The sequence below is a fragment of the Mirounga angustirostris genome, unplaced genomic scaffold (genome assembly GCF_029215605.1).
Source record: "Mirounga angustirostris isolate CCGP_5_RB_7025 unplaced genomic scaffold, mMirAng1.0.hap1 SCAF_1, whole genome shotgun sequence".
NCBI classification, from domain to species: Eukaryota; Metazoa; Chordata; class Mammalia; order Carnivora; family Phocidae; genus Mirounga; species Mirounga angustirostris.
Genome location: NW_026991709.1, coordinates 69,361,854 through 69,379,724, shown reverse-complemented (window position 1 = coordinate 69,379,724; position 17,871 = coordinate 69,361,854). Strand labels below are relative to the sequence as shown.

At 38.1% G+C, this 17,871-nt stretch overlaps 1 protein-coding gene across 1 annotated transcript in view; it reads left to right on the top strand.

The window, feature by feature from the left end:
* SNX4 (sorting nexin 4) overlaps nt 1-17,871 on the top strand; it is a 74,289-nt gene that overhangs the window by 48,889 nt on the left and 7,529 nt on the right. The window contains exons 9-12 of the mRNA XM_045903026.3: nt 7,150-7,215; nt 12,774-12,863; nt 14,484-14,583; nt 17,002-17,147. Of these exons, the coding sequence (XP_045758982.1) occupies nt 7,150-7,215; nt 12,774-12,863; nt 14,484-14,583; nt 17,002-17,147 (402 nt within the window). The remainder of the gene's footprint in view (nt 1-7,149; nt 7,216-12,773; nt 12,864-14,483; nt 14,584-17,001; nt 17,148-17,871) is intronic.

The window sequence follows — 17,871 nt, the reverse complement described above, 5'->3', positions numbered from 1 at the left end:
TTTTTGTGTATTGAATTGTATCAGTTCTTTATTTAGATACTAACCCTTTATCAGATACGTCATTTGCAAATATCTTCTCCCATTCTGAAGGTTGCCTTTTAGTTTTGCTGATTGTTTCCTTTGCTCTGCAGAAACTTTTTATTGTGATGTAGTCCCAATAGTTTATTTTTGCTTTTATTTCCTTGCCTCTGGAAACATATAGAAAACATGTTGCTATGGCAATATCAGAGATTACTGCCAGTGCTCTCTTCAAGGATTTTTATGGTTTCAGGTCTCACATTTACGTCTTTAATCCTTTTTTTTTTTTTTAAAGATTTTATTTATTTATTTGACAGAGAGATAGAGAGCACAAGTAGGCAGAGCAGCAGGCAGAGGGAGAAGGAGAAGCAGGCCCTCCGCTGAGCAGGGAGCCAGATGCGGGGCTTGATCCCAGGACCCTGGGATCGTGACCTGAGCCGAAGGCAGCCGCTTAACCGACTGAGCCACTCAGGTGCCCCTAATCCATTTTGAGTTTATTTTTGTGTATGGTGAAAGAAAGTGGTCTGTCCAGTTTCCCAACACATTTGTTGAAGAGACATTTTTTAATGAAGAGAAGTATATTGATGTTGTAAGAATGTAAACAGGAATATATGGCTAAATGTGAAGGAATAGTATAATGGGGATAAAGGCAAATAATAATCACCTTTCTGAAGTCTGTTTCGTTACGTTTGACTTATCCACAGTTGCATTTAGATTTATTCACATCCATCAGCCCTGATTTTTAAAATATTCCCAGAGTTGGGCGCCTGGGTGGCTCAGATGGTTAAGCGTCTGCCTTCGGCTCAGGTTATGATCCCAGGGTCCTGGGATCGAGTCCCACATCGGGCTCCCTGCTCCTTGGGAGCCTGCTTCTCCGTCTGCCTCTCTCTCTCTCTCTCTCTCTCTGTCTCTCATGAATAAGTAAATAAAATCTTTAAAAATAAATAAATAAATAAATAAATAAATAAATAAATAAATAAATAAAACATTCCTTGGGAGCCTGCTTCTCCGTCTGCCTCTCTCTCTCTCTCTCTCTCTCTGTCTCTCATGAATAAGTAAATAAAATCTTTAAAAATAAATAAATAAATAAATAAATAAATAAATAAATAAATAAATAAAACATTCCCAGAGTTGAACTCGAGTTAAGCTTGGGAATATCCTCATTTGAAAATTAACACAGGGGTGCCTGGCTGGTTCGGTCAGTAGAGCATGTGGTTCTTTTTTTTTTTTTAAAGATTTTATTTATTTATTTATTTGAGAGAGAGAATGAGATAGAACATGAGAGTGGGGAAGGTCAGGGGGAGAAGCAGACTCCCCGCTGAGCAGGGAGCCCGATGTGGGACTCGATCCTGGGACTCCAGGATCATGACCTGAGCCGAAGGCAGTCGCTCAACCAACTGAGCCACCCAGGCGCCCAGAGTATGTGGTTCTTGATCTTGGGGTTGTAAGTTCAAGCCCTGTGTTTGGTGTAAAGATTACTTAAAAATAAAACCTTCAGGGACATCTGGGTGGCTCAGTCGGTTAAGTGACTGCCTTCAGCTCAGGTCATGATCCCAGGGTCCTGGGATCGAGCCCCACATCAGGCTCCCTGCTCAGCGGGGAGCCTGCTTCTCCCTGTCCCACTGCTGCTCGCCCTGCCTGTGGTCTCCTGCTCTCTCTCTGTCAACTAAATAAATAAAATGTTTAAAAAAAAAAAGAAAGAAAGAAAGAAAATTAACATAAATCAGACACTCCTGAAGGTAGCACATTTATTATAATAAGTAAATGGACTTGTATTAATTTGAGAAACATGTAGATAAAAGGTTACTTGGCTGAATCAAATTTCAAGAAAATTATTTGCATTAATTTCTTGTGATGAAATATTCTACAGTTTGGTCTTTTTGCCAACTCAATAAATTAATAGAAAACCACTTTACATCTAAAATATTTTTTTTAAAGATTTTATTTATTTATACATGACAGACAGAGGCAGAGGGAGAAGCAGGCTCCCCACGGAGCAGAGAGCCCGATGTGGGACTTCATCGCAGGGCCTGGGACATGACCTGAGCCAAAGGCAGGCACTTAACCGACTGAGCCACCCAGGCGTTCCTAAAATACTTTATGAAAAGTGAGCCAGGGAGACCAGAGGTGGTTGAGGTAATTTAAGCAGATGATGAAGAACCTGAACCAGAGTGGTTGCTAGTAGGTACATTTGCTGAACTTCTGCTACGATGGTAGGTGCTAGGTTACCAAGATTTAACTTGTAAGCAGTTGAATGACTAGAAAGATTGCAATAGACAATGTAGGAGAAATAGCGGGTTTGAGGGATGAGTTCATGAAAGGGTTCTGTTTTGGATAGATTGCACTTGAATTAAAGATCTCTGTTAAGCAGTTGCAAATTTGGATCAGCAGTTTAAGAGGCTGGTGAGAATATGATTTGTGTATAAAGGATGAATCCTAATAGAGTGATTTTTGAAAATGTAGGGTTAGGTGATACTGTCAAAGGGTTAGAGTAAGTCTGTGAGAGACTCAGGGCCAAACGTTGGGAAATACCTCCTGTGTTCAAGGATCAGGCAAAGGGGCCCCTGGCTGACTCAGTTGGTAGAACATGCAACTTTTGATCTCGGGGTTGTGAGTTTGAGCCCCACATTGGGTGTAAAAATTATTTTTAAAAAATCTTTAAAAAGGGGATCAGGCAAAGAAAAAGAACCAGTGAGGGAGATACTAGAAAATTGGTGAAGAACTGGGAGTGTGCAATGTCAAGCAAGTGAAGGGAACACTTCAAGAAGTTGGAGTTAACACTGTAGGGGAATTGAGTCTGATGAAAAGGGGAAACGGGTAAGTAAATCTTTGGTGGTAGTTTGGAGAGCAGTTTGGTTTGAGTGGTATGATGTTATTGCAGTAGTCCTAGGAATGAGAAGAAAATATTAAGGAAGGGAAGACAGCAAGTTACTGGTTAGACTTTTAAGGAAGTCCCTGAGGTTATTCTTGAAGGGGAGAAACAGGGTCTGTTTTGTTTTGTGTAGGGGAGCAGGGATGAAAGGGTGGATGGGAGGGAAGACAGAGAAGATACAGAGCTGTCTTAAAGCAGAGGAGTGGTAAATTGTAGGAGGCAACGTTAGTCAGTCTCTGTCTCAGTGAAGCAAGTGTCTCTGCTGAGAACAAGTCAGGTGATTTCTTTGGTTAGGAAGCTTGAGGGGAGTGATATAGGGCAGTCTATCTCAAATGCAGGGAAGTCTTGAACTTGGTGGCACAAGTTACAGGCACCCGCCTTTACTTCCCCTTAGCAGCTCCACCGGGGATTGGCTGGAAGGCGCTGAGGCAAGTGCAGCCTCTTTGAAAGCTTGAGTTCTTGATGTACATGCCAAATTTGCATTTTATGCTGTAAAACATCTACGGTTGTTTAAATATATATATATAAAACTTTTCCCCCCTCCAATGTAAAAGTACGAGTCATTCTTCAGAAGCATCGTGCCGTGTTTATCATATGGCTTCAAATACCCGTTACAAAGTGTCCCAGCTTGAGAGGCACTGTTAAGGATGTTAATTAGGAATGTGAGTGAGGATTGCTGAGCAGTGCCAGTTGGTGGGGGAGTGTTTTTTTATCTTTTGAGTACTGCTGCCCGAAAAGAGTAATGAAAAAATTCAAGATGAGTGCCACTTAAGTGGAAAAAAGCTTACTTTGTTTTTATTTTTGGTTTGAAATTTGAGAGGGGAAGAAATACAAAGCTGCTTCATCAGCTTTTTTTTTTTTTTTTTTTTTAAGTGGAGCCCAGTATGGGGCTTGAACTCACGACCCTGAGATCAAGACCTGAGCTGATATCACGAGTTGGGTGCTTAACTGACTGAGCCACCCCTTAAAAATATTAAATAATCTCTACACCCAATGTGGGGCTCGGACTAGAACCCTGAGATCAAGAGTTACATGCTCTACTGACTGAACCAGGCAGGTGCCCCTGTAGTTCATAGATGGACTTCAGGTTGTCAGAAGTTTCTGAAATTACATGCCAAATTTTGTTTGTGATTTTTTTTTCCTTCTTAGGGAAAAGGTCCATAGTTTTCCTCAGATTCTACAAAAGATCCAAGACCCTTTTTGATCTGTTTCATCTGTGACAATTTACCCACCCATTAAGTACTTTAAGATTCAATTATTCCTCTTACAATGTTGATGTTAAGTCAACTACCCTTTAATAGTTCTTTGTATGTTAATGGTTCCTCCTCTCCCCTATAAACTGGTTAGCATTTTCTATTTCCAATCCTAGACATATCCTTGGACCCCAGGTTAGAACCTTTTGTTTAGTAGTGCTGCTTAAATTTTAATGGGCATACAGATCTCCTGGAGAACTATATATATTGAATTTGAGGTGACAGAGGTATGTAAAATGAATATTTTGATACAGTAGATCTGGAATGGGTTATGTGATCCTGCATTTCTTTCTTTTTAAGATTTTATTTATTTATTTGTCAGAGAGAGAGAGAGCACAAGCAGGGGGAGCACAGGCAGAGGGAGAAGCAGTCTCCCCGCTGAGCAAGGAGCCTGATGTGGGACTTCATACCAGGATTCTGGGATCATGACCTGAGCCAAAGGCAGACAATCAGCTAAGCCACCCAGGCGTTCCTGTGGTCCTGCATTTCTAATGAAATTCTAGGTGATGCTGTTGGTAGACCACAATTTGAGTAGCAGAAGGCTAAGACTATAGGTCTTGAGGTCTTGTGCTGGTACATAGAATCCAGTACATGTTTCCCTCCTCACATTTATTAATTCACTTATTGGTTCATTTTTTCATTTTACCTGCAAGCTATAAATACCATGTATTTATCAGGCTCTAAACTGCTTAATAGGCATACATAGGTGATAAAGTGTGAGTCCTACCTTCCTTGAACTAGTTTTTAGTCTTGTTTGGTAAACAAAGGAATTAAATTTGGTTATGTTGGCCTTGAGTTGGTGGCACATAGTAAGGTGCTCAAAGATTAATGAGATGGATGAAGTATTTTTGGGATATCCAATAGACAGTTGATCTGGACTATCCATTAATTCTTTTTTTTTTTTTCTTAGAAGGGGAGAGAGGCTGGGGCAAGGAGAGGGGCAGAGGAAAAGGAAGAGAGAGAATCTTAAGCAGGCTCCATGCCAGCATGGAGTCCCACACAAGGCTCAATCTCACAACCCTGAGATCATGACCTGAGCCAAAATCAAGAGTCAAATGCTTAACTGACTGAGCCACCCAGATGCCCCGTGGCGTTAATTCTGGTAACATGACCTACAGTTACATTAACTGTGATTGCTGCATTTCATTTTTTGGCTAGTTATATTTGTCATCTGCCAAAACCCTTAGGTTCCTCTTTCATGTGAAGAACAGGGCTTTGGATATATTGAATATGAGGTGACAGAGGTATGTAAAAGCAGAATTGTCCTGTAGGCATTATAAATGTGGCTTTAGTAAAAAAAAGGTTAACTTGCTATTACTATCTTGAGAGTAGTTACAAACATATAAGGAAGGAAAATTATTAGAGGGAGCCTTACCTGTTTTGTTAATCATAACCATAGTGTTGCATAGGTGATTTATACGTTTGTTTTGCTTTGACAATATTAAAAATCATGTGAGATTTTCTTTCTTCTAATACTATAAGCATATAATCTGGTATTTCAACAACATAAAAATATGTATAGAAACATATTTTCTATATGTTTTAGAATTTTTTCTTTTATGATATGGTGCAGTTGAAGAGGTTTATGCATTCTTTACGTAGGAGAAAACTTACAAATAACCTGAATGGCCAGGAAAATGGTTTAAAAAAAACTGAGTTGCCATATGAAACAATGCTTAGAATAAATTGTTTTAATAACATGAGAAAACACTGGAAAAAAGCGTGATACAAAATTGCATATACCATATGATCTCAGCCACGTTAAAATGAGTAAATAAAAAGACTGGAAGGAAATATATCAAATTATGTCATCTCTTGGTATTTGGGATTGCAGATTTATTTTTTCAGTTTACTATATATAATATACATAATTAACTGCCATAAAAAGGAATTTCTATGAGAAGCATTTTGTAGAAATGACAACAAAGGGCGCCTGGCTGGCTCAGTCAGTAGATTATGTGACTCTTGATCGTGGGTTCTGAGTTCAAGCCCCATGTTTGGTATAGAGATTACTTAAAAATAATAAAATAAATCTTTTTAAAAAAAAAATGACAAAACAGTGATCTGCGGTTCTATAGACTTTCTCATCAATTTTAGTGCAATTATTGAAGCTTTACTGTGTACCTAATGTTTCTGTACAGTTGTCTTTTTTTGTTAGCTTAAATGTGTTCATCAGAATCATCCATGGAGCTTTAGAAAGTATACATATCTCGGGCACCTGGGTGGCTCAGTTGGTTAAGCGACTGCCTTCGGCTCAGGTCATGATCCTGGAGTCCTGGGATCGAGTCTCACATCGGGCTCCCTGCTCGGCAGGGAGTCTGCTTCTCCCTCTGACCCTCCTCCCTCTCATGCTCTCTGTCTCTCATTCTCTCTCTCGCAAATAAATACAATCTTAAAAAAAAAAAAAAGTATACATATCTCAGCTCTACCCCAGAGATTCTGAATAAGTAGATCAAGAGCAGGGCTAGCATTCGTAGTTTCTAAAGCTCTACAATTGACTTAAATAGCAGCATAGCTGAGAAAGTTGTCTATAAGCAGAAGCTGTTTTATGTGATACTTACTTTGCACTTAGCAGTGTCAGGTAGCAACTTTTGAACTAACAATTTAAAGCTTTCACTTGCATTTAGTTGTTAAACTTCAGGGGAAAGCAGCATATTTGAGTCACAGAAAATAAATCCAAATACAGATACTACATTGTTTAAAAGGTAGCTGGAAAGAAAACCTTATAAAATATCCCATTTGAAAATATTCCATATCTAGGGGCGCCTGGGTGGCTCAGTCAGTTAAGTGTCTGCCTTCGGCTCAGGTCATGATCCCGGGGTTCTGGGATCAAGCCCCTCATTGGGCTCCCTGCTCAGTGGGAAGCCTGCTTCTCCCTCTCCCACTCCCCCCCGCTTGTGTTCCTTTTCTTGCTGTGTCTCTCTCTGTCAAATAAATAAATAAAGTCTTTAAAAAAAATTCTATATCTAATTCATGGTGTGTTTGGTTTTATCTTTTTCTCCCTAGTGAGTGGAGTGCCATAGAGAAAGAAATGGGGGACGGACTGCAGAGTGCTGGTCACCATATGGACGTGTAAGTACCTAGAGCAGTTAAGGTAAAACCCAGGGTGAAGTCTAGTGGTGAAATGTTAGTGATTCTTCTGTTTTTATCAAGTTTGCTGGCTTTTATATTATATACTCTGGATCCAGATCTGACTTACACAAGTTTATTTCAGGAATGAAGGTTAATTTAAAACATTGAAAAATCAATCAGTCCAATTCATATATTAGTAGAATAAAGAAGAAAACCTGCATGTTAATTTCTGTACATGTAGAAAAACCTTTCAACATCCACTCAAAAATTCTCATCAAACTAGGATTAAAAGAAATTTCTTCAATTTAAAACTTAAAACTAGTATTGTACCTAATACTGAAATACTGAAAACTTAGATAATATTGTACTTACTAGTGAAGTATTGATGCTTTTCCCTAAGATCAAGCAATAAGGCAAGGTTGTATGCTATTACCACTTCTAGTAAACATTGTACCAGAAGTCCTAGTCAGGCAAGAAAATCAAATAAGAGGCATCACTCTTAGAAAGGAAGAATTAAAACTATCTTTTTCTGTAGTTAACAGGATCTTTTACATGGAAAATCATAAAGAATCAGCCAAAAATATTACAGAACTAATAGCTGAATTTAACAAGGATGCGGAATATAAGATAAATATATAAAAAAGAAAGTGTTTTTATATACTAGCAACAATTGGAAAATAAAAATTGAAAAACAATGCTTTTTATAATAGTATCAAAACAAAATATTACAGATTAATTTAATGAAAGATGTGAAATACTTCTACACTGAAGACTTTATATACTGAGAGAAAATTTTGAAGACCTAAGTAAATGGGGAGAATAAATGTATATGCTCGTGGATTGGAAAACTCAGTAGTGTTAATATGTCCATTCCTCCCAAACTGCAGTCCCAATCAAAATTCTGATAACTTTTTAATGGAAATTGGTATACTAATTCTAAAACTTACATGGAAATTCAAAGGACCTAGAGTAGCCAAAACAGTCTTGAGAAAGAACAAACCTGGGGGCGCCTGGGTGGCTCAGTTGGTTAAGCGACTGCCTTCGGCTCGAGTCATGGTCCCGGAGTCCTGGGATCGAGTCCCGCATCAGGCTCCCGGCTCAGCGGGGAGCCTGCTTCTCCCTCTGACCCTCTCCCCTCTCATGCTGTTTCTCTCTCTCTCTCTCAAATAAATAAATAAATAAAATCTTTAAAAAAAAAAAAAAGAACAAACCTGGAATATATTACCTGATTTCAAGACTTACTATAAAGATACAGTTATCGGGGCGCCTGGGTGGCTCAGTTGGTTAAGCGACTGCCTTCGGCTCAGGTCATGATCCTGGAGTCCCTGGATCGAGTCCCGCATCGGGCTCCCTGCTCGGCAGGGAGCCTGCTTCTCCCTCTGACCCTCCCCCCTCTCATGTGCTCTCTCTCTCTCTCTCATTCTGTCTCAAATAAATAAATAAAATCTTAAAAAAAAAATATTTAAAAAAAAAGATACAGTTATCAAGATAGGTATTGACATAATGGTAAACAGATCGGTGGAACAGAATAAAGCCCAAAAATAGACCAGCATTTATTTATTTTTTTTTAATTTTATTATGTTATGTTTGTCACCATACAATACATCATTAGTTTTTGATGTAGTGATCCACGATCCATTGTTTTCGTGTAACACCCAGTGCTCCATGCAATACGTGCCCTCCTTAATACCCATCACCAGGCTAACCCATCCTCCCACCCCCCTCTTCTCTAGAACCCTCAGTTTGTTTCTCAGAGTCCATGGTCTCTCATGGTTCATCTCCCCCTCCAACCCCCCCCATTTTTCCCTTCCTTCTCCTAATGTCCTCCATGTTATTCCTTATGTTCCACAAATAAGTGAAACCATATGATAATTGACTTTCTCTGCTTGACTTATTTCACTTAGCATAATCTCCTCCAGTCCCATCCATGTTGATGTAAAAGTTGGGTATTCATCTTTTCTGATGGCTGAGTAATACTCCATTGTATATATAGACCACATCTTCTTTATCCATTCATCTGTCGAAGGGCATCTCGGCTCTTTCCACAGTTTGGCTATTGCGGACATTGCTGCTATGAACTTTGGGGTGCATCTGGCCCTTCTTTTCACTACATCTGTGTCTTTGGGGTAAATACCCAGCAGTGCAATTGCTGGGTCATAGGGTAGCTCTATTTTTAAATTTTTGAGGAACCTCCACACTGTTTTCCAAAGTGGCTGTACCCACTTGCATTCCCACCAACAGTGTAAGAGGGTTCCCCTTTCACCATAACCTCTCCAACATTTGTTGTTTCTTTCCCTGTCCATTTTTGCCATTCTAACTGGTGTAAGGTGGTATCTCTGTGTGGTTTTGATTTGGATTTCCTTGATGGCTAATGATGATGAACATTTTTTCATGTGTCTGTTAGCCATTTGTATGTCTTCTTCAGAGAAATGTCTTTTCATATCTTCTGCCCACTTTTTGACTTGATTATTTGTTTTTTGGGTGTTGAGTTTGAGAAGTTCTTTATAGATCTTGGATACCAGCCCTTTATCTGTAGTGATAGACCAGCATTTAAATAGTACATCTCAAGATGTGGTATATATATACATTGGAATATTATGCAGCCATCAAAAGGAATGAGATCTTGCCATTTGCAATGACGTGGATGGAACTGGAGGGTATTATGTTGAGTGAAATAAGTCAAACAGAGAAAGACATGTATCATATGATCTCACTGATATGAGGAATTCTTAATTGTAGGAAACAAACTGAGGGTTGCTGGAGTGGGGGGTGGGGTGGGAGGGATGGGGTGACTGGGTGATAGACAGTGGGGAGGGTATGTGCTCTGGTAAGCGCTGTGAATTGTGCAAGACTGTTGAATCTCAGATCTGTACCTCTGAAACAAATAATGCAATATATGTTAAGAAAAAAAAAAAGAAGGTAGCGGGAGGGGAAGAATGAAGGGGGGGAAATTAGAGGGGGAGATGAACCATGAGAGACGATGGACTCTGAAAAACAAACTGAGGGTTCTAGAGGGGAGGGGGGTGGGAGGATGGGTTAGCCTGGTGGTGGGTATTCAGGAGGGCACGTTCTGCATGGAGCACTGGGTATTATGCACAAACAATGAATCATGGAACACTTCATCTAAAACTAATGATGTAATGTATGGGGATTAACATAAGAATAAAAAAAAAACCTAAAAAAAAAAAATAGTACATCTCAAGGAATGGTTCTGGAATAACTGGTTACCTACAAGGAAAAAATTAACCATGAGCTATTTCTCATACCTTACATAAAAACTCATGCAATTTGGATCATATACTTAAGTATAAAAGCTAAAATTATAGCTTTTAGTAGAAAACACATGAGAATATCGTTGCAACCTTCAAATTAGCAAAGATTTCTTAAAGAGAACATGAAAAGAAAAAAGAAATTTTTAAATGGTAAATTGTTCTTTATCAAAATTAAACATTTTGCTTATCAGAAGATACTGTTGGAGGTGGGGAGGAACGTGGGGAGTTAGTGTTAGAGAAGATGAAGACATTCTGGTGATGGATAGTGGTTAATGGTTGCACAACACTGTGAATGTACTTAATGCCACTTAACTGTACACTTAAAAATTATTAAAAGGTAAATTTTATGTTATGTTTATTTACCCCCCCCCCCCACACACAAAAGACACCATTAAAATAATGAAGAGGCAAGCCAGTGACTGGGAGTAAACGTTTCCAACCACAATATATAAAGAACTCTTACAACTCAGTAGTAAAAAGACAAAAAAATATTTATTTTATCTAAATATTTCTTTGGGCCATTTTCAAGCTAACTGGCTACTTTTCAACCAATTTGCTTAACCCTAAGCCGTTTTCCTGTATTCTGTTGACTTAGCATTTTCAGGAATTTAAGATTATCCCTTCAGTTGTTTTATTTAAAGCATTAAATAAAATTAATTTCGGTAACGATATCTAAAAATCGTTACCACTTACATTTTTCTACCCAAGGATGTGCCTTTTATCTGTTCACTGTTTCCTGTCTTCAGGCCACCAGCCCTGTGGTTCCTTTTTTTTTTTAAAGATTTTATTTATTTATTTGACAGAGAATGACACAGCAAGAGAGGGAACACAAGCAGGGGGAGTGGGAGAGGGAGAAGCAGGCTTCCTGCGGAGCAGGGAGACTGATGTGGGGGTTCGATCCCAGGACCCTGGGATCATGACCCGAGCCAAAGGCAGATGCTTAACGACTGAGCCACCCTGGCTCCTCTTTTTTGTTTCCTTAACATTAACTCTTTCAGAATCATAGGTTTATGAATTAAAGGCAGTTTTTCCTACTCTTAACAGTGATTCTCAAGACTTTTTTCAGTCACATAGAAGAAATTCCATGCAAATATGAGTTTGTAATTACAGAATATGGACTTTGCCTGTTTTATAAATCCTATAAGCACATAGCTTTTCAGTGAATCTTAATGTAGGTTTATTTATTTATTTTTACAACTTCAGTACTTTTGCTTACTTGCCTACATAAAGCAGGTCTGGAGACATAGAATATATTTTTCTTTTTTTCCCATGCTAAGAAGTCAGAATTAATTTGAAAAAAGGATGCCTGTTATACCATACAGAGATAGTACATGACAAAACCCATGTCCTTATGGAATTTATAATGTGGTTGAAGAAATAAAACCAACACATGAGACATTTGATAAAATGTAAGTTGTGAATTGTTGATAAAAGATCAGAAGTGGGGGCGCCTGGGTAGTAGCTCAGTCGGTTAAGTGGCTGACTTTGGCTCAGGTAATGATCTCGGGGTCCTAGGATTGAGCCCCGTGTCCTCCCTGCTCAGCAGGGAATCTGCTTCTCCCTCTGCCCCTCCTCCTGCTCATGCACTCTGTCCCTCTCTCTCGAATAAATAAATAAAATCTTAAAAAAAAAAAAAAGATCAAAAGTAGAGTGATGACTAAGGACTAAAGTAGTCTGGGAAGATTTCCTAGAGGTGCTGAGATATGTGTTTGTAGGATTTGGAGAAGCAATGTAGAGAGCTGTCACATTTCTGTACAAGGAAGGACTGAGGTGCAGGAATGAGAATGACAACACAATGAAGGGCTTGTCCAGATCAAAGCACAGGTTGCTATTGAGAATTAGTATAAAATAAGGCTTCTAAAGTTTTTTATAATCTTATTTACTCTGTTTTTCCTTTTGTAGCTTTTAAGCATTACTGTATGTAATTGTTGCCAGGAACATTTGAGCACCAATTATACTGAACTCTTATTTTTTCTACAGATTTTGTAGCCCTTTCATAGAATATCTTTGAACAAAATATATTATAGTCTTATGGGGCTTCTTAAGCTACCTGTAAGAAGGACCTTTTTTTTTTGTTTTTTATTTCCAAGCCATTGCTGATTGAAACATTTTGGTAAAGTTCAATAAAATTTTCCTGGTAATTAAAAATTGCTATAAGTGTTTCTGAATGCTTATTCTCACCTTTGTGTACTTACTTTTGTTATTGAGGGGTAACAAATAGCACTTCTTTTGATCATTAATACTTTGTATCGTGATAAAAGTTTGTGTGCAATGTTTTTTAAACAGGTATGCATCTTCTATTGATGATATTTTAGAAGATGAAGAACATTATGCAGATCAGTTAAAGGAATATCTGTTTTATGCAGAAGCATTACGGTAAGTATAATAAGTGTTCCAGATGCAGCCCTGTGGCTGGTCACCACTCTCCTCATACGTTGCCAGAAAGTAAAGACAGTAAGGTGATTTTTAAATGAATTCATCCCCCAGGTATTGAATGAGGTCTCATTGTAATCCTCTGTGTTGCAGAGTGCTAGACATAGACATTAAAGACAAGTCCTGTTCTTGAAACATAATATTGATAAAACTCATCAGTCTCTAACCTCAGATCTGTTTGTAGGTTGTTCTTTCTACTTTTTTCAGTTTGAAGATTGAATGCAAAATATAGATTGAGTGTATGTAGGCCTGTCACTAGGCAATATGTTGCCATTTTTATTCTGTAATTCTTTACACATCTGCTTATCTTCTTAGTAAGGTTGTATAAGTTCTTAATATCAGCACTTTGTCTTCTGTTTTTATGGTATCTCCTACAGAGCTGAACAGAATTCTCTGGTATATAGTTCTATTTAATTAAGAAGAAATTAGTATACTTTTTCTGTCCAATTTTTGGTGTCTTTTGATCATAGCCACTTTTGGTTATTTTCCTGTCACTTTTAAAAGCAGTATAAGAATTCTGTTAGTAAACACAGCACCAATTTTCCTTTAGTTGTTCAGTAACTGGTATGAAAATATCCGCACATTGTTAGCCTTGTTCCTTTTAAGACTTTGAGTAGTCAGGAGTTTCACCAAGGTCTCGTTACAAAGCAAAAGAAAGTTGCTGAATACAGTGGAATTCTGTATAGTTCTTAAACACTGTAGAAAAGATTAATGTATATTGGTATGTCCATGGTATATAGTTAAGTAAGATGAGATGTAGAATCACTTGAGGCATGTGCATATGTGTATTTGTAAGTGCCTAGCTAAGGTCTGGCCAAATATGCATCATCTATTAATATGGATTCTGTCTGGATGGTGGAGTTAGGCAAAAGAAAGAATTTGTGAAACTTTTTATTTTGTGCATTCCTGTATTAGCATTTTTTTTTTTACACTAAGTGTGGATTACTTTTATGATAAAAACTAAGACTTTTTTTTTTAAGATTTATTTGAGAGAGAGTGCGTGTACGCAAGCGGGGTGGGGGGGTGCGGGCAGAGGGAGGAGAGAATCTAAAGCAGGCTCCCTGCTGAGCACAGAGCCTGACATGGGGCTCAGTCTCACGACCCTGAGATCATGACCTGAGCCAAAATCAAGAGTTGGATGCTTAACCAACTGAGCCACCTAGGCACCTCAAAACTAAGACATTTCTGTATAAAAAAAGAAAATATTGAGAAATCTTTTTAAAGAATATTCAGTTGCTTTGTGAGAATCCACCATTAGTTTCTATGTTATACAAAAGATTTTGTTGTTAATGTATATGATAATGGTGTGTTTATTGAAAAATATGTTGCAGGTATCTAAAAAATGACCTTTTTTGTTAAGTATATGTAAAACTTTTATGCTTATGTTCTGCTAGATTTAATTTTTGATATTGGGCTACTACATTTTAAACTTGAAAATTCTGTGTGCACAAGTTCTGAGCCTAGTAAGACATTGTGAATGCTTCCCCTTGTCCCCTGAAAAATTTTTTTGATATGTTAAAAGAAGGCACAAAAATTAAATGGCAGCACTTTTTTCATCCCTAGGGCTGTATGCAGGAAACATGAACTTATGCAATATGACTTGGAGATGGCTGCTCAGGACTTAGCATCCAAAAAGCAGCAATGTGAGGAACTGGCAACTGGGGTGAGTGTTCCATTTAGGTCTCTGTATCATTGCAGCAAGCCATATAAGGAAGGAGCTGCAGCTCTAATACTCAGGATGCCTGTAGCTTTTATAGGGGAATAATTTATGGGCAACATTATAATTCTTTGGGTTGTGATCTTGATATTAAAAGACGTAAGCCATTAAAACATTGTATTATATAGCATTGGAAGAAATTCTGCCAGGGCACCTGGCTGGCTCAGTTGGTGGAGCATGCAGCTCTTGACCTCAGGGTTGTGAGTTCGAGCCCCACGTTGGGTGTACAGATTACTTGAAAATAAAATCTTTAAAAAAAAAATTCTGCCAACATTGCTCTGTGTAGTAAGTGTCTTTTAGTTTATGTTAAGTCCAAATGAAAAAACATTATTCTTTGTGGTTGAAATAATGACGTTTGTCAGGTTTAATTTTACAAAGTATATTATAGAAATTTTAGTTTACTTTGAAAAGCCTTACCTAGTTAGAATCAGTGCATCTCTCCTAGGAAGGAGCTTTTGGTACACAGTGAATACTTGTGAAGAAAATTCCATATCTTATTGTATGAATCTTAGATCATTTTTATAGTCAGCTTTCTACTGTCCAACCATTTTATTGGAATAAAGTAGCTGTTGTAGTGAGAATACACAATCTGGAAATAATGAAACAGTGACAGTACCACCATTTATCCGTCACTTCATAGTTAACGAGTACTTTGGTATGTCTGAAAAGTCACAGATATATGTGGGAAAAGACCGTTGGCCACAAAACATGTATACACTGGGCTTGATTTATTTTTAAAACTCAGGGGAAATTCCCAGGCTATTTTCATGGAGCAGGGTTCTCTACTCCTCCATGTGAAGGGAAAAGTGTTTCTCTCAGTAAATTCCGGAGAGTGAGGAAGTGTTAAAGCAGTGATGCTTCAGGCTTCCCTCCAAGGGAAGGAAGGCATCCTATTTTATTGATAGATACCCAAGTTCCAGTGTGTGTTATGCAGATTTTAAATGTTGTTTGTTTGTTTTAGTGTGGTCTGTTTCCTTTGTTGCCTGTTGAATTTTATCTATTTTTTATGTCAGAGAGAAATTTAAAGAAATATGACTTATGATCTAAGGAAATAATTTGCCTAATACTTCACCTAGAAGTTTTCCATTTGATTAAGAAGTTCAGTTAGAAATTTTTTCTTTTTGACTATTCCATATTATTCCAGAGTTAGCAATCATGTTAGGACCCCTGGTTATAAGACTTATGAGGTATGGGGAAAATGGCAAAAGTTTTATTTCCCTTTTTTAAAAAAAATGTTTAGTTGTGGTTTAAGTATACATACCAAAATTTGTCATCTTAACCATTTTTTTAACCTGGTTTTTCTCTTTTTCTTCTATATATGTATGTATAGATCTGTCTATCTTGAAAGATTTTATTTTTTTATTTTTTATTTTTTTAAAGATCTTATTATTTGACAGAGAGAGAGACAGCAAGAGAGGGAACACAAGCAGGGGGAGTGGGAGAAGGAGAAGCAGGCTTCCCGCCGAGCAGGGACCCCGATGTGGGGCTCGATCCCAGAACCCTGGCATCATGACCTGAGCCGAAGGTAGACGCTTAACAACTGTGAGCCACTGAGGCGCCCGGATTTTATTTTTAAGTAATCTCTACACCCAACATGGGGCTCAAACTCACAACCCTGAGGATCAAGAGTCACATGCTCTACCCACTGAGCCAGCCAGGCATCTGTATTTTTCTTTTTAAAAAATAATTTTTACTCTTGGGGCGCCTGGGTGGCTCAGTCGGTCCTGGTGCTCAGCCAGGAGCCTGCTTCTCCCTCTTCCTCTGCCTCTCCCCCTGCTTGTGAACTCTCTCTTTCTCTGTCAAATAAATAAATAAAATCTTTAAAAAAATAATAATAATAGTTTTTACTCTTACGATTTTGAGCTTACAAAATAGTGGAAAAAAATTAGTACAACTATTATTGAATTTACACTGATACAAATTAAAAGCAATTTTATGAGAGCATAGATTAATGAATGGTTATACTAGGCATTGTTGATAGCTATTTTGAAGTGTATAGTTCAGTAGTAGTAAGTACATTCATATTGTTGTGCAGCCAACCTCCAGAACTCTCTTCATCTTGAAAATTGAAACTCTATACCATTAAACATCAACTGTCGATTTCCCTTCCCTCCAGCCCTTGGCGGTCACCATTCTACTTTCTGTCTCTATGACTTTGACTACTCTAGATACCTTACATTAAGAAGAATCATACAGTATTTGTCTTTTTGTGACTTGTTTATTTCCACTTAGCATAATGTTCTCAGATGCATCCATGTTGTAGCATGTGTCAGAATTCCCTTTCTTTTTCAGGCTGAATAATATTTCTTTGTACATATGTGCCACATTTTGTTTATCCACTCACCTGTTTATGTTTCCTTTTAGACCGTGAGAACATTTTCTTTGAAGGGAATGACTACCAAGCTCTTTGGTCAAGAAACTCCAGAGCAGAGAGAAGCCAGAATAAAGGTGCTAGAAGAACAAATAAATGAAGGAGAACAACAGTTAAAGTCTAAAAATCTGGAAGGCAGGTAAAAATGCTGAGATGTTGAACAAAACTAGACATATGTACTACATGGCAGATTGTTTTTTTATACCGTTTCCCATCTTCATTAACATTCCTACATTATAGCCTGTTCTTCTAGGGCATTTTTTTTTTAAGATTTTATTTTCAAGTAATCTGTACACCCAACGTGGGACTCGAACTCATGACCCTGAGATCAAGAATCACAGGCTCCACCGACTGAGCCAGCCAGGTGCCCCTATACTGGTTCTTCTAAACTGTAGTGATTGAGGGGCACCTGGGTGGCTCAGTTAAGTGTCCGACTCTTGGTTCTGGCTCAGATCATGATATTGCAGTTGTGGGATCAAGCCCCGCATCAGGCTCTGCGCTAAGCGTGGATTCTGCTTCAAATTCTCTCTCCCTCTCTCTGCCCCTCCCCCTGCTCCTGTGCTCTTTCTCTCCCTCTCTCTCTCTCAAATAAATAAATAAACAGCTCTTTAAAAAAAATAAAATAAAATGTAGTGATTGAATTCCTAAGAAATTTGAATTATCAAAAATCATGTTATAAAAACAGTTTTAGTATGGGGGAAAGAGTAAGAAGAGTTTCAACTTTATAATATTATTTTCCTGCACTTTTCCTGATTTCTGTCCTTTGCACATTCCCTTTGCCCTTTCTTCTCCATCACTTGACAAAAGCCTGATCGTTCTTCATTGCCCAGCTCTCGTGCTACTTCCTTTGTGAGGCTTACTTC